We start from the raw sequence: 17740 nt of genomic DNA on the forward strand, positions 1-17740 counted from the left end.
ACAAAAAAACCACGAAAATTTTGAAAAAAAACAATATTTTCTACTTTCAGCTATAAAAAATATATTGTAAACTCAAAGTTAGTCATAAATTTAAGCCAAAATGTATTCTGCTACATGTTTTTAGTAAAAAAAATCCCAATAAGTGTATATTGATTGCTTTGTGTGAAAGTTATAGCGTCTACAAACTATGGTATAGATACTGTAATTTATGCCTTTTTTTGCTATACAGCGCTGCACTAATTCAAATGATAATTGCACGGTCATGCAATGCTGTACCCAAACGAAATTTACGTCCTTTTTTTCACACAAATAGAGCTTTCTTTTGGTGGTATTTGATCACCTGTGCGCTTTTTATTTTTTGCGCTATAAACAAAAAAACCACAAAAATTTTGAAAAAAAACAATATTTTCTACTTTCAGCTATAAAAAATATATTGTAAACTCAAAGTTAGTCATAAATTTAAGCCAAAATGTATTCTGCTACATGTTTTTGGTAAAAAAAATCCCAATAAGTGTATATTGATTGCTTTGTGTGAAAGTTATAGCGTCTACAAACTATGGTATAGATACTGTAATTTATGCCTTTCTTTGCTATACAGCGCTGCACTAACTCAAATGATAATTGCACGGTCATGCAATGCTGTACCCAAACAAAATTTATGTCCTTTTTTTCACACAAATAGAGCTTTCTTTTGGTGGTATTTGATCACCTGTGCACTTTTTATTTTTCACGCTATAAACAAAAAAACCACGAAAATTTTGAAAAAAAACAATATTTTCTACTTTCAGCTATAAAAAATATATCGTAAACTCAAAGTTAGTCATAAATTTAAGCCAAAATGTATTCTGCTACATGTTTTTGGTAAAAAAAATCCCGTGCATTAGCGGGCAAACTGGCGCTATCTAGGAGGGGCGCTAACACTATCGGAAGTCACCAGTGACACTAATACAGTGATCAGTAAAAATCTGTTCACTGTAATCAATGACACTGGTGACAGGGCAGTGAAGGGGTTAACTGGGGGGGGGGAGGGGGGCGATCAAGGGGTTAAATGGGATTTCTGGTGCACTAGCGGGCAAACTGGCACTATCTGGGAGGGGCGCTAACACTATCGGAAGTCGCCAGCGACACTGATACAGTGATCAGTAAAAATTGGTTCACTGATCAGTGACACTGGTGACAGGGCAGTGAAGGGGTTAACTGGAGGGGGGGGGGTGATCAAGGGGTTAAACGGGATTACTGGTGTACTGGCGGGCAATCTGGCGCTATCTGGGAGGGGCGCTAACACTATCGGAAGTCGCCAGCGACACTGATACAGTGATCAGTAAAAATTGGTTCACTGATCAGTGACACTGGTGACAGGGCAGTGAAGGAATTAACTTGGGGGGGGGGGTGATCAAGGGGTTAAACGGGATTACTGGTGTACTGGCGGGCAAACTGGCCCTATCTGGGAGGGGCGCTAACTCTATCGGAAGTCGCCAGCGACACTGATACAGTGGTCAGTAAAAATTGGTTCACTGATCAGTGACACTGGGTGACAGGGCAGTGAAGGGTTTAACTGGAGGGGGGGGGGGCGATCAAGGGGTTAAACGGGATTACTGGTGTACTGGTGGGCAATCTGGCGCTATCTGGGAGGGGCGCTAACTCTATCGAAAGTCGCCAGCGACACTGATACAGTGATCAGTAAAAATTGGTTCACTGATCAGTGACACTGGGTGACAGGCAGTGAAGGGTTTAACTGGAGGGGGGGGGGGGCGATCAAGGGGTTAAACGGGATTACTGGTGTACTGGCGGGCAATCTGGCGCTATCTGGGAGGGGCGCTAACTCTATCGGAAGTCGCCAGCGACACTGATACAGTGATCTGTAAAAATTGGTTCACTGATCAGTGATACTGGGTGACAGGGCAGTGAAGGGGTTAACTGGAGGGGGGGGGGCGATCAAGGGGTTAAACGGGATTACTGGTGTACTGGCGGGCAAACTGGCGCTATCTGGGAGGGGCGCTAACTCTATCGGAAGTCGCGAGCGACACTGATACAGTGATCAGTAAAAATTGGTTCACTGATCAGTGACACTGGGTGACAGGGCAGTGAAGGGGTTAACTGGAGGGGGGGGGGCGATCAAGGGGTTAAACGGGATTACTGGTGTACTGGCGGGCAATCTGGCGCTATCTGGGAGGGGCGCTAACTCTATCGGAAGTCGCCAGCGACACTGATCAGTAAAAATCGCTTCACTGATCAGTAACACTGGTGACAGGGCAGTGAAGGGTTAACTGGAGGGGGGGGGCGATCAGGGGGTTAAATGTGTCCTAGAGTGTTCTAACTGTAGTGTAGTGCTTGTGTACTCACTTTTTGGATGTCTTCTTCTCTGTCTGGAACGGAATGTGTCCAGGCAGAGAAGAATGACATCATATCCTGCCCTGTGTATGTCAACACAGGACAGGATAGGACAGGGACCGATCATGTGATTTCAGCCAGAAATCACTGGCTGAAATCTAATGATTGATCCCTCCTGGATCAAATAGTGTCACCCGCGGGTCGGCGGGAGCGCGCTCGCGCGCCCCCTGCCGGCGAAAGTGTCAGGAGCGCGGAACCCGTTTTAAAACGTGGTTTTGCGCTCCACTGCCGCCCTGCACACGTATATACACAGTGGCAGGGCGGCAAGCGGTTAAAGGGCCAGGAGGCAGCGGAAAGGAAAATACAAAGATAAAAAGCAAATTGAGAACTGTTTTATCTGCCAAAGGATTTAAATTTCTATCCATCCATTTCAGAGAATCTCAGCTCTGCCGCATAGCACAGCTACACTATATTGCCAAAAGTATTGGGCCAGCCCTCCAGATCATTGGATTCAGGTGTTCAATCACCTCCATGGCCACAAGTGTATAACATCAAGCACCTAGGCATGCAGACTGCTTCTACAAACATTTGTGAATGAATGGATCGCTCTCAGGAGCTCAGTGAATTCGAGCGTGGTACCGTGATAGGTTGCTACCTCTGCAATAAGTCCATCCGTGACATTTCCTTGCTACTAAATATTCCACAGTCAACTGTTAGTGGTATTATAACAAAGTGGAAGCAACTGGGAACGACAGCAACTCAGCCACCAAGTGGTAGGCAACGTAAAATGACAGAGCGGGGTCAGCACATGCTGAAGCTCACAGTGCTCAGAAGTCGCCTACTGTCTGCAGAGTCAATAGCTAAAGACCTCCTAACTTCATGTGGCTGAGCAGCTGCATCCAAGCCTTACATCACCAAGTGCAATGCAAAGCATCCGATGCAGTGGTGTAAAGTACGCCACCACTGGACTCTAGAGCAGTGGACATGTGTTCTCTGGAGTGACCAATCATGCTTCTCTGTCTGGCAATCCAATGGACATGTCTGGGTTTGGTGGTTGCCAGGAGAACAGTACTTGCCTAACTGCATTGTATCAAGTGTAAAATGTGGTGGAGGGGGGGATTATGGTGTGGGGTTGTTTTTCAGGGGTTGGGCTTGGCCCCTTAGTTCCAGTGAAGGGAGCTCTTAAGGCATCAGCATACCAAGACATTTTGGACAATTTCATGCTCCCAACTTTGTGGGAACAGTTTGGGGCTGGTGGACTGCCACAAATGAGCGAGTTTGGGGTAGAGGAACCTGACTGGCCTGCACAGAGTCCTGACCTCAACCCGATAGAACACCTTTGGGATGAATTAGAGCGGAGACTGCGAGCCAGGCCTTCTCATCCAACATCAGTGCCTGACCTCACAAATGGGCTTCTGAAAGAATGGTCAAACATTCCCATAGACACTCCTAAACCTTGTGGACAGCCTTCCCAGAAGAGTTGAAGCTGTTATAGCAGCAAAGGTTGGGCCAACTCAATATTGAACCCTACAATTGAACCCTATTAAGACTAGGATGCCATTAAAGTTCATGTGTGTGTAAAGGCAGGCTTCCCAATACTTTTGGTAATATAGTGTATATAATTCTGCTTTCCTCCCCTATCAGCATGCTGCTTGCACTGTTGCACACTCAACTTACTGCTTGTGCTATTTTTCTCTCCCCCTTCCGGAACTTTATATACAGAATATATAGTAGACTGCAAAAGGCTGACACCAAGTCAAATTCAAGTACTTTGTCTGCTTTTAAAAATTAAATTTTAATAAAGCATTTGATTACTACAGAGCTGCACGAATTTGTGTTTTTTTATAGCTGCCTTTCAGCTTTATTAAGTGAATATCCTCCACTCAGCATTGTTACAATGTTTTCTGTCCAATATTTAAAAGGGATCAAGATAATAAATGGTATAATGTAATGTACAAAATCATTCCCTAGCAATTACAGTTAGCTGTATAATCTGTGATTAGTTGTACAATTGGGTATTCATTATTATCATATTATTATTATACAGGATTTATATAGCGCCAACAGTTTGCGCAGCACTTTACAAAATGAAGGCAGACAGTACAGTTACAATACAATTTGATACAAGAGGAATCAGAGGGCCCTGCTCGTTAGAGATTATAATCTATTCATCATTTGTATAATGTTTTCTGTTTGTGTTCGCTGTAATATTTTTGTGGTATTTATGAATTCGGAAATAGCAAACTGGACAAACATTTATTATTGTGCTGGAAAGCTATAAAGACATAAAACTGGCAGATGTTGCCCTCTGCTGGCAAAACAGCAAATAGACAGAATTCCTCTTAGGACTAAAACTACAAGAATTAAAGTGGAGTTCCACTCAACCTAACAAAAAATAAAAGTCAGCAGCTATAAAAAAAGTGTAGCTGGTGACTTTTAAAAAACAGCCACTTACCTGTCCCTCGGTCCCGTGGTGTGTCCCCCGCAGCTCGTTTCACCGGCCGTCCTGTATTCCAGGAGGCTGGCATCTTCAGTGTGGGCACCCGGCTGTGATAGCTTGCGGCTTCAGAGCCGGGTACCCACTACGCATGCACGAGTAGCGCTGCATTTCATGAATGGTCCTGTAGTCTTCTGGGACCTGTTACGTGTCCCAAAAGACTACAGGGAGGGAGAGAGGACACCTTCAGCTTCCGATAGCCTAGGCCAGGGGTCTGCAACTTTTAAGACATAAAGAGCCACTTGGACCCGTTTCCGAAGGGAAAAAAAAGACTGGGAGCCGCAAAACCTTTGCAACATTTAAAACAAATCCGACACTGCATATATTGTTTCTTACCTTAATGCTATATACAGGATCGTGCAGTTAGCTTCATCCCCCATATAGTAATTCATCCCCCATAGTAATTCATCCCCCATATAGTAATTCATCCCCCCTATAGTAATTCATCCCCCATAGTAATTCATCCCCCCTATAGCAATTCATCCTCCATAGTAATTCATCCCCCATAGTAATTCATCCCCCATATAGTAATTCATCCTCCATATAGTAATTCATCCTCCATAGTAATTCATCCCCCATATAGTAATTCATCCTCCATAGTAATTCATCCCCCATAGTATTTCATCCCCCATATAGTAATTCATCCTCCATAGTAATTCATCCCCCATATAGTAATTCATCCCCCATAGTAATTCATCCCCCATAGTAATTCATCCCCCATATAGTAATTCATCCTCCATAGTAATTCATCCCCCATAGTAATTAATCCTCCATATAATAATTCATCCCCCATAGTAATTCATCCCCCCTATAGTAATTAATTCCCCATATTGTCTCAATTCACTTACCTTTGCTCCGCGCGTTCCTCTCGCTGTGTTCCCGCACTGTGTTCCGGTCTTCAGGGCGGACTGTGAGAGGAGTTCGTCACGCTGCCCCGCCTACATCCTGGCTGCCCCGCCTACATCCTGACAGCTAATGTTCCACGCTCCGCGGGCTGGATTAAAAGAGTCCTGACTTTTGAGGCGGCCGCCCGAGAGGAGGGAGGGGAGCGGGCGCCCTGCACACAGAAGAGCCGCATGTGGCTTGCGATCCGCGGCTTGCCGACCACTGAAACCCTATTGCCTGTCACCTGGTGGGCAGTGTGCTCCGGAGCCGCAGCAAAGATGAAAAAGAGCCGCATGCGGCTCTGGAGCCGCGGGTTGCCGACACCCGGCCTAGGCGATCGGGCTGGAAGTGGGAGCGGGTACCTGTCAAATTTGGATACCCGCTCCCCAAAGGTGCCAATCCTTAATGGGGAGCAATCCTTAAAGTGGAACTTCCCCTTTTGGGTGGAGCTCTGCTTTAATAGGGAGACTCACCTTGCCACATAACTAGAACAGCATGTATTAATTGGAACAAAGAAATGTTACCAAGAACAAGGTGAACTTTAACAGCACATCAAGAGGCTTGTTAAAAAAAAACATAAAGTTTATTACGAACAATTTAAAATCATCACAAAATATATACATAAACACAACACTCCAAGCCATAGGTGTTTGACATATAATGCTACCCAACCCTGAGACGGAGCCAAGAGGGACACTTCAATAATACAGTGCAGTCCATGTATCTCCAACAATGTATTCATGAACATCAGTGTCCACAAATTCTCCATACTCAAAGATCAACACATTTCACACCAATTATTGCCTCCTCAGGACTGGTGGGGTGAGTGTTGCACTTGTCAGACATTATCTATGTTGGCAGATGGAAGGTGAAAAATAGGTCTTGGGGAGGGGGATGACATAGGAGTTAAAATAAGGGGAAAAAAAACACACAAAGGGCCTCCAATATCGTAAACAATAATATAACGGACATTATTTTATGTTTGTATATGATATTGGAGGCCCTTTGTTCTTACCTATTTTTTCTGGCTTTTTGGGGAGTATGATTTGCTGGTAGTGGGGAGGTAAGTGGATTTTTCCTTGAGATAAAAACATAAATGGTACCTCATCTAGTTTGATGCTACCTTGATGCATACTATCCTGGGAATATGGAATATACTGTGTGGCTCCACGCATCTAATTATTAGCTTGGCAGTTTTGAATACTGCTCCCATCCTTTCTTTCCTTTCCTTTTTTTTTTGTGGAATTCAATCAATGTGGAGAACAAGGCTTTGCATCTTCCATTGTTAGTTGACTCTGAATCAATTTCATACATGCCGTGGTGCTCCAGGTTCTGTCTGGGTGTGTCAGCCTTTCCCCCTTTATTTTACTCCCATGCCCCCCCCTCAAGATCGATACATTTATTTTAAACCATCCATCTGCCAACATATATTGTGTTTCACAAGTTCAACACTCACCCAACCAGTCCTGAGGAAGTGATAATCACAAAATGTGTTGTCCTCTGAGTGTGGAGAATTTGTGGACACTGATTTCATGAATACATGTTGGAGATATGTGGACTGCACTGTATTATTGAAGTGTTCATCTTGGCTCCGGCTCAGGGTTGGGTAGCACTATATAACAAACACCCATGGCTTGGAGTGTTTTTTTACGTATATATTTTGTGATGCTTTTAAATTGTTTTCTAATCAACCTTATGGTTTTACGAATACTACCTCTTGATGTGCTGCTAAAGTCTACCTTGTTTTTGGTATCATTTCTTTGTTCCAATTAATGTATCAGGAATAAAAGTAATAAGCTGGGGAAGCACTGACTTTGAACAAGCCAACATCATCAGCCTTTTTTGGTAGAGGTTTTTCTTTGATTTGCTAATTCTTTTGAACAATAACTCTGAGAAACCAGTCCAAATTCATTTGGTACTGCTCTGACTTCCATACAGTGAATTCTGGTTGGCTGTCACGAAGGTTTGCCAAAAACTTTAATGGCACATTGTTGAGGATATAATTATATGGGATGGCTGTTTATAGCATAATTATTTTAGGAATGCTGGTGCTATTTTTTTTTTTACTATTTTTAACAAGCTTCAAAACAACAGACATAAAGTATGAGGCAATTCCTTTGTTTAGTTGTAAAAAGCATTCAATATTATAATTATTCTAAAACAATCTGAAAGAAACCACAAGTTTGAATGCCATTTCTTCCTTCTGCTACCTCAAATGTACAACACTTACATAGTTACATAGTTGGTAAGGTTGAAAAAAGGCACCAGTCCATCTAGTTCAACCTGTGTGGGTGTGTGTATGTATGTGTTTATGTCACTACCATTTTACATATCCCTGTGTATTGTGTCCACTAAGATGGCCATCTACAAGTTTTTTGACATTATCGACACTCCCTCCTGGCACCACCAGCTGTGGAAAGGATTTCCACATCCTTGCCACTCTGACAGTAAAGAACCCTGTATGCAGTTTAAGTAGGGGGTCAGCCTGTCAGTGCTCAGACCATACACCGCAGACTGCAAGAAATTGGTCTGCATGGTTGTCGTCCCAGAAGGAAGCCTCTTCTAAAGATGGTGCACAAGAAAGCCCACAAACAGTTTGCTGAAGACAAGCAGACTAAGGACATGGATTACTGGACCCATGTCCTGTGGTCAGGTGAGACCAAGATAAACTTATTTGGTTCAGATGGTGTCAAGCATGTGTGGTGTCAACCAGGAGAGGGGTACAAAGACAAGTATGTCTTGCCTACAGTCAAGCATGGTGGTGGGAGTGTCATGGTCTGGGGCTGCATGAGTGCTGCCAGCACTGGGGAGCTACAGTTCATTGAGGGAACCATGAATGCCAACATGTACTGTGACATACTGAAGCAGAGCATGATCCCCTCCCTTCGGAGACTGGGCCACAGGTCAGTATTCCAACATGATAACAACCCCAAACATACCTCCAAGATGACCACTGCCTTGCTAAAGAAGCTGAGGGTAAAGGTGATGGACTGGCCAAGTATGTCTCCAGACGTAAACCCTATTGAGCATCTGTGGGGCGTCCTCAAATGTAAGGTGGAGGAGCGCAAGGTCTTTAACATCCACCAGCTCTGGGATGTTGTCATGGAGGAGTGGAAAAGGACTCCAGGGACAACCTGTGAAGCTCTGGTGAACTCCATGCCCAAGAGGGTTAAGGCAGTGCTGGAAAAAAATGGTGGCCACACAAAATATTGACACTTTGGGCCCAATTTGGACATTTTCACTTAGGGGTGTACTCACTTTTGTTGCCAGTGGTTTAGACATTAATGGCTGTGTGTTGAGTTATTTTAAGGGGACAGCAAATTTACACTGTTATACAAGCTGTACACTCACTACTTTACATTGTAGCAAAGTGTCATTACTTCAGTGTTGTCACATGAAAAGATATAATAAAATATTTATAAAAATGTGAGGGGTGAACTCACTTCTGTGAGATACTGTACTTATATAGCGCCGTCAATTTCCGCAGCGCTTTACATATATATTATACATTCACAGTCCCTAACCCACAAGGGGTGAACAAACTAAGGTCCCTACCTCACATTCATACATACACATACTAGGGCCAATTTAGACAGGAGCCAATCCACCTACCAGCATGTCTTTGGAGTGTGGGAGGAAACCGGAGTACCCAGAGGAAACCCATGCAGGCACAAGGTGAACGGTCAAACTTTAGGCAGGTGGTGTCATGGTTGGGATTCTAACCAATGACCCTAGTACTACCAGGCTTACGGAAGTGCTAACCATTTAGCCACTCTGTTTATTCTTTAATCCTCAGTTAGAACCCCTAAAACCTTAACCCTATCTCCCAACTTTAACATGTAACTAAATGGTAAAATGTAAACCCCTCTTCCTGTCAAACCTACCCCCAGCTTTATAGTGTGTCTAAAACGTAACAAGGAAGGTCTCTAATTTGCTCCATTTTGGCCTGTTACATATACCACTGACAGCATTTTGTTATATCTGTTCTATAAGTGCAAAAAAACAAAAAAAAACCTCACTTGATTCTGTCAGAAATCCAGTGAGATAGTAATATCCTATTCATTCTGCGTTGCACTGAAATCTCAACCAATGTTATTAGCCCTTGCCAATTCATTTTTGGTGCACCCGTTTGCAAAACACTACCCCTATGTTATGGAGCAGAGAAAAGGACCTTTAAAAACATTCTGTCCTAGGGTGACAACATTGCTTATCCACAGCTATAAATCAGTTAGTGAATGTTGTTCCCCTAAAAACAGTGGTTCTAAAGTCAAAACATTTTTTAACCTTAATTAATTCCCTGCATTAAGGTAAAAATGTCCCATTGCCTTTTTTACCCACCTACATCCCTAAACACTTACCTGACTCCTGCCACTGCTCCAGCACAACTCCCCTCACTTCCGGTTTCACAGGAGACGAGTAGATAAGCAGAAATCATTGGCTCCTGCTGCTGTCAGTCAAACTCCTATGAGGAGGGCATGGTTTACGGGCACTGTGTGTGTCTATGGATGCATACATTCCAACTAAGTAGGGTGCAGGGGCAGACTGACCATTTGGAAACTAGGGCACTGCCCGAGGGTCCGGGATCAGTAGGGGGCCCCATGAGATGCCCCTGGTACCTTTTTCATAGGCTTGTTTGAGTTTGGGCAAGGACACAGGGGCCCCATGATCCCCTATTGCCCAGGGACCCCATGAGTTGTCAGTCCGCCCCTGGTAGAGTGTGCACTTGGGTGTCTCCTTAGCACCCGACTTGCTAAGAAGGCACTTGGAGGAGGGAGAAAGGAACAGCACCAGCATGGGATTTCTAGAAGAGGAGGTAAGGGACCTCACTGTGTAATATTTATGCATAGAGCTTGTAAGTATAACATCTATTTTATATTAACCAAAAAAAAAAAAAGTATCACTTTAAGTGCTCCAGGACAAACCTATGTTATGCTCCAGGACAGACCTATAGTTAAGCCTCATTCGCAAAAGGTAGTAATTATGTTTCTTCCCCCCACTGGAAGCCTAATAAGGCAGGGAGGGAACTGTACTTGTGCCGTGGCTGCATACTACAATGCTTGTCGAGTGTGACGGGCAGCACAACCTGTCTAACTTGCTTATTGAAATGGGGCTGCTCCGCAACCACCACCAACAGTGAGGCTCGTGGTTACAGCAAGTTAGTGCTATGCTTTTTCGCTTTTCAGTGATTAGCACCTAGTGAACCTAATCTTCATGAGAAAAACCTTGGTGCTTACATTTACTAAACCGAAAAAAACAAAACAGCACGAAAATAACCAGTCCTAAACTGCATGGTTGTCATTTGGAGTAGAGTTACACCATTACCTATTGTATCAACTATCATCTTTCAGTGCAACCCACTGCAAATTTAAAAGCCTATGTTTACCTAAAAATTATAAAATATGCACAAGAGACATAACTTACTTTCAGTGCGATGTGTCCCTTATGTATAGTTCAATAGTAATCCTCTTCCACCAATGACAACCCCAATCTTCCAGTGCGGAGGGGGTTAAAAGAACATAGATGCTATCAGGGGCACTCAACAAGAGAGCCTGACTATGCCTGCCCTTTCCAGCCAACTCCTCTATTCATAGAAACCATACTACAGCTTTTATGAATGAAACCTGACCTATGAGTGGAGAGGGCAGAGCTTTCAGTCATCCACCCGTCCACCATTCATAGATCCTGTTTCATTCATAGAAGTGCCGGAAGATGTGACCTGAGCATGTTGGTAATTATCACTTATAAAATAACCTGCAAACTGCTAGGACTGAACTTGTTGTTAGCTGTTGTTTTCCATTGTTACAACCCATCAATCGGAAAACAGAAATATTTTCAAATATGCCGTAGGCCACTGGCCCTCACCTGCATTTTGAATAAAATATTACTAGAATCACTTTTATTGTTTTCCCTTACATTAAATATGTGTTTCATAAATGTCCTTGAGATTAAAAAAAAAGTTATGTTTTTTTTGTTCCAAAGTGTTGCTTTTAATATGGGAAGTTAAACTCATAGGAAGAGGAGTTGTCATGGCAACAGGAACACTAGTAACAACTCCTATTTTCAAATTGTCTCTAATGTGTATACGTAAATGAGCAAACCAGATTCTACATAGGAAACTGCCACTTTGTTTACAGTAGCCTGTCTGCATGTCATGTCCAATTATAAAGTTTTTGTTGCAGGTTCCTTCAAGGCGAGGCATACAGGCATAATAAAGATATGACTTATTATATAATTATTATAAATTATCCTCATTATTATTATATATGCCGCTGGTCTCCAAACTGTGGCCCATGGGCCACGCGTTGCCCTTTGCTTGCCTTTATCTGGCCCTTGGGGCACTATTCCTCACACTGACACCAAGGATGAAGCACCATACCTTCCACTGACACCAACAATGGGGCACTATTCCTCCCACTAACCACAACAAAGGAGCACTATTCCTCCCACTGATATAAATTAAGAAATACTATTCTTCTCACTAATACCAATGATGGGGCACTGTTCCCCTCTTACTGACTACAGGTGCTATGTAATTATTTTACTCCCCCTGGCCACCAATACTCCCACTGATGCTGGGGCATGTTCTAATCGCACCGGTCACAGTCTAGCTCCTCTCATGTCTGAAGAAGAGTACACTAGCCCCTTGCTTAGAAAGTTTGGAGACCCTGATATACACCATGCATATATTTATTTTGAATGGACTGTTACAGCAATGTTTTTCTAAAGCACACACCACAACAGAAATGCATTAAAGTGTTACTGAACCCAGGACCTTGCATTCACTATATCTGGTCTCCCACAGTACACAGAACATGGAAATGCAATTATTTTAGTAAATATAAACTGCTAAATACCTTTTCTCAGTGGTTACAGCAGTCCTGTGACTTCTGTCAGTGTCCAGCAGAGTACTGTTAAAGCTTGTAGGAGGAATTTTCATTCCCCTTTATGGGGCTACAGGACTCTTGACCCTCTGTCTGGACAGTGCTGACTTGTACTTTTTACCCAAGGGGGGGGGGGGGGGGGGGATTAACCCTTTAGGTTCCACAGTGAGTATAACAAGCATGCTTTACTGCATATACAGACTGATTTTACTGTTGTGGGTTTAGGAACACTTTAGGAACTTCTGTACATGTGTGTTAGTGTGCCGTTCAGAATGAATGAATCTGTGGCACTGCAGCACAATGCACATAGACACATGTGAATGGGCCCTAAGCAGGTGAGTGCTTTGCTCACGTATGGGAGCGTCACAGGTTTGCTCTAATTCCCGATCTCCAACAGCATATAACGCCTCTGTGCTGATAAGTGTTAATTGTCTTTTACAACTGTTTTCTGTTATATAAAGATGACTATATGTATTTAAATTGTTAACAAATGTATTACACAGTACTTACATTACCACTGTCATGGATGATGCCTGGATAATCACCATCAGGAGAACAGTAACCGTTAAAAGAAAAGATATCAAAGACACCTGCAGGTAAGTAAAAGTAAGATTTAGTTACTAAAGAAGAATATGACCTAAAACTGTAAAGTTTACATTAGAGCTGGAGAAAGGGATTTTCCTTGAAAAGGAATTGTTTGCTTTGTCCTGCATGGGTACAGCAAGAGTTTGCTGGATTGGTAGTGTTATTTTGTTTTTCTGTCCTATATTGTCCATTTGTTTTCAATTCCACATTATTCAAGTTTAAAGTATGTAACTATAGGCAAGTTTTTTTTCATTTAGGATGGAGTAATGAAGGGTTATAACCTGATTTTTTTTTTGCCATCTGTGTTCCATAGGAGATATTTTCCTTCACTTCCTGTCTCATAGCTAAAACAGGAAGTGAGAGAAAATCCCTGCAAAGTGAGGGAATCCTGGGGGGGGGGGGGTGTCACCAGAACTAGTGTCCCCATTGAGTGATTTCCCCTCTATTACTTTTTTGGGGACAACCCAAAATTTTGGATTTTCTTCTACTTTCACATTCTAATCCCTCTCTACTCTATCCAAAACTAAAAAAAAAAAAAGTTTTGACTTTAGTTACACTTTAAACTTCTTTTAAACTCTAGCAATATATATTAAGCGGATACAGTTCAGCAAAGCAAAATTCATTTGTCTTGCTGGTGTTCACATAGAAATCCCCCAAATTTTACCAATGTAACAAGGGCTTACCATAGTGATCTTTAGGATTCATTCTCGTCAGATACAAATGAGATTTAATTGAAAGGGGAATCACAGGTCATTGTAACCTAAGTTAAAGTATGCAGGACTTTCTCCCATAGTGCTGCCCCTCCTCCCCCCTCCAGAGCCGCCATCTTTGCACATGCACAGATGTGCTGAAGAGCTCTCCCGTGACCTCCAGGAGCTGCCAGACACCTGCAGAACATCTGTGCTAGTTTTTGGATTTTCTTACACATACGTAAACAGCCTGAGCTTTGGAACTTCCAAACCTGTGGCATATTTGCATATGCATGGAAAAACCCTGCTTGTGCGTAGATATGGCATAGGTCTCTGCCAGGTTCCAAAGCCCTGTGGCACAAGAGTTGAATGTGAGTGAGAATGTACGCCAGAGCACGGGAGCAAATGTCCATCCCACCTAGGCGAGAAAGGAGGAAATGCTGCAGCACAAAAAAAAGGTTAGAAACTCATTCTAAAAGTTTTTTTTTTCCCTTCCTCTCCTTTTCTGTACCTTTCATTTTCCCTATGATCCCTTGATGATGGCTTCTCCCTGTAGGAGGATGCCAATCCCTTTACCTTCTGAATAAGAAATACATCTAATACCTTCCCTAGTCTTTGCATGTTGCGGTACAGAGCTATGGGAAGAGTAACCACGGCTGTTGTCCCCAGGATAGCCAAACGACGATCAGCAAGGATGCTCTCTGGAGTCACTGCCAAAAGACAGATAAAAGACTATGAGATTCAAAACAAGACAAAACAGATTTACTCGTATTAATTATTTATATTCATATGATATTTTTATTGTTATTAAATTTAATTTTGTATAAACAGAAAATGTAAATCACTACCTTGGTGCAGATTTGGATTGCCTATGAGCAGGCTGTGGTCACCTCCAATGGAACATTGCAATTTACCCAACTTCTCAGCCCTATATAGTGAACATAGCGGACGATTCTGCATAGTCTTTTTGTATGTACCTGGCTGATTATGTGGGTTGTGCTTACCTATTAACACTAAAGCTGGCCATACACTGTACCAAAAAAACTGAACCAATTTCCCCATCCACACATTCTAGAGCAGTGTTTCTCAACCTTTTTTCAGTCAAGGCACCCTTTAAAATTATGGACAGTCCTGAGGCACCCCATTTTAGAATGGGGTTCCTCAAGACTGTCCATAATTGTAAAGTGCATTTTCTGTAAAATGTGCAAAATTATTCCAATAGTTTTATATAACGCAGCAACATCCACACATGTGGGACACCCATGTGTCTCTTCTTGCTGAACCACAGTGGCTAAATGGTTAGCACTTCCGCCTGGTAGTACTAGGGTCTTTGGTTTGAAAGCCAGCTATGGCACCACCTGCCTGGTGTTTGCATGTTCTCCCTGTGCCTGTGTGGGTTTCCTCCAGATACTCTGGTTTCCTCCCACACTCCATGAACATGCTGGTAGGTTAATTGGATCCTGTCTAAATTGGCCCTAGTATGTGTATGTATGAATGTAAGTTAGGGACCTTAGATTGTACACGCCTTGAGGGTTAGGGACTGATGTGAATGTACAATATATATGTGGAAAGCGCTGCATAAATTGATGGCGCTATATAAGTACCTGAAATAAAATGAATAAATTAGAGGTGAATTCTTCCAAAGCAAATACACTTTTGCACACTGGTACTGACTAGTATTCCAGGGTTTCTCTTTTCCTTCAGTTGTTCTATATCACTGAGTTAATGTGACGCCAGCACTGATGGAGAGGGGCAGGGGAGAGTCAAACTAGGATGCCGTGCGTGCAGGCAACTGATATCCTTCTTATCAACTGACGATGTAATTGGTTGTCAGGACGCCTGCGGCTAGAAGGTAGAAATGGTGCACAATGAAAACGTGACTTTGTGTAACTAAAAGGCTGGCTTGTTCCACCCGGTGGCTTGTATACAAGTTTTGGGCAATTTTTAGACATTTTGCTAAGGCACCCCAGAAGAAACCTCAAGGCACCCCAGGGTGCCTGGGCACCCTGGTTGAGAAAGGCTATTCTAGATGAATGAGGGAAGCTTCAGTAGGAGAAAACAGTGCTGGATCCTGCCGCACTGAAGGATAGGATAAGTAATGCACCTTATCCCTGTACCGCAAGACTAATTGAGCATTTAACCCTTGCAGTGTAAGGGGCCCCACTGTAAGGGTAGATTTTGTCTAATTCCTGGATTTACAAACAGAAACTAAAGGAAAAAGGGAGTGAACATAAATTAATATGTTATATTGGGCGGCACAGTGGCTTAGTGGTTAGCACGTCTACCTTGCAGTAAATGGGTCATAGGTTCGATTCACAACCATGGTGCCTCCTGCATGGAGTTTGCATGTTCTCCCTTTGCTTGCGTGGGTTTCCTCCGGGTGCTCCGGTTTCTTCCCACACTCCAAAGACATGCTGGTAGGTTAATTGGATCCTGTCTAAATTGGCCCTAATATGTATATGTATGAATGTAAGTTAGGGACCTTAGATTGTACACCCCTTGAGGGTTAGGGACTGATGTGAATGTACAATATATATGTGTAAAGCGCTGCATAAATTGACAGCGCTATATAAGCACCTGAAATAAATAAATAAATAAATTAGTCACCCAAGGGGTTGTTAAGGGGCTAATTTTGCATTTATAAGTTTTTAAAATTTTACCCATACAAGTGGCAGAACAACCACCCGTGTGAAGGTGGCCAAACAGTAATTTATTGATTAGTGTCAGAGCAACAGATTTCATTCATAAATGAATGCAGAACAGGATTAACTGTCACACTGACAGGTCAGTACTGCAGATTTTTCCAAGAGAGCAGTCATCAGTGGGGGTCTGCTACCACTTTGCTGTGTTATGTTTATCAGGGGTGCTGGTAGAGCTCCTGAAACAGAGGGGGTGCCACCACACAGACAGGGGAGCTTTAGTGATTACATTGGGAATGCTGCTCCCCTAATACTGTATAATCTGCAGGGCCAAGCTGTCAGTTTGACTCGGCTTTGTAAATAGCAGCAGAAGACTCTGGTGATGAGAGGCTCCTGTCCCAACTGTGCTACCACTCCTCAGGACAGTAACTGAGGCATGTGCATTTTCTTTCTCTTCCTTGTCTCGGGTCTGCATTGAACAATGTTATAAAGCAAACAGTGCCCCAGCCATCAAGTAGTCATAAAGCTGGAGCTTAGGTATAAACGTTTTTTTCTCTTCAGCTTTAGCCACATTTCTTACCTCTTACCTGCTATGAAGTGTATCTCACAATCGGCAGGCTTCTGGATTCTGTCACAATCTTTGCTGATGGGGTAGTTCACAGCTTCAGGTCTCCAGGCTCAGCTGCACTAAAAATGATCCAACTGGGCCACGTCCCCTCCTTCCCTCTCTTCCAATGAGAAAAGCTCTTTCACTGATTACACCGCCTGTCCCCATGGATCACCGTCTGTAGCTGAGCCCAGAGACCCAAAGCAGTTAAAGTGGTTCTTCACCCTCAATAGGATGTTGCCTGCCCTCCACCCCTCCGCTGTGCAAATTGTTTTTTTTTACTGAAAACCATGCCACCCCACCACATGCAAATCACTCGCCTAGGTGAATGACTTGTAGCTTGCCTGCTGTGGCTCCTGGCATATGTATGTCACATATCGCAGGAGGTGTGAGAAAGGAGAAGGGCAGGGCCAGACAGTGCATCATCAGGAAGCTTCTGGCTGAACCCAGAAAAGCTGGCAGCTTCCCTATGATGTCACTGAAGAAGATGGCAGCATGGGACAATGTGGTGGGGGCAGAAAAGGATCTCAGAACAGTGCTGGATCCACTGGGTGGGTGAGTACATTAAGTGTGCAATACCCGCAACCAGGTAAGCAATGGTAAAAAAAATAGGGGGGGTGGATATC

General features: G+C 43.3%; 1 protein-coding gene across 1 annotated transcript in view; it reads right to left on the minus strand.

Moving 5' to 3' along the window:
- The window catches only part of SLC38A11 (solute carrier family 38 member 11), a 73647-nt gene that overhangs the window by 33253 nt on the left and 22654 nt on the right, over positions 1–17740 (minus strand). Inside the window, exons 6-7 of the mRNA XM_089660625.1 lie at positions 14472–14578; positions 13105–13184 (exon numbers count right to left, since the gene is read on the minus strand). Coding sequence (XP_089516751.1) covers positions 13105–13184; positions 14472–14578 — 187 coding nt within the window. The remainder of the gene's footprint in view (positions 1–13104; positions 13185–14471; positions 14579–17740) is intronic.

The sequence above is a fragment of the Staurois parvus genome, unplaced genomic scaffold, assembly GCF_062004578.1.
Source record: "Staurois parvus isolate SC_StPar_1 unplaced genomic scaffold, SC_StPar_1.0 ptg000031l, whole genome shotgun sequence".
Taxonomy (NCBI): Eukaryota; Metazoa; Chordata; class Amphibia; order Anura; family Ranidae; genus Staurois; species Staurois parvus.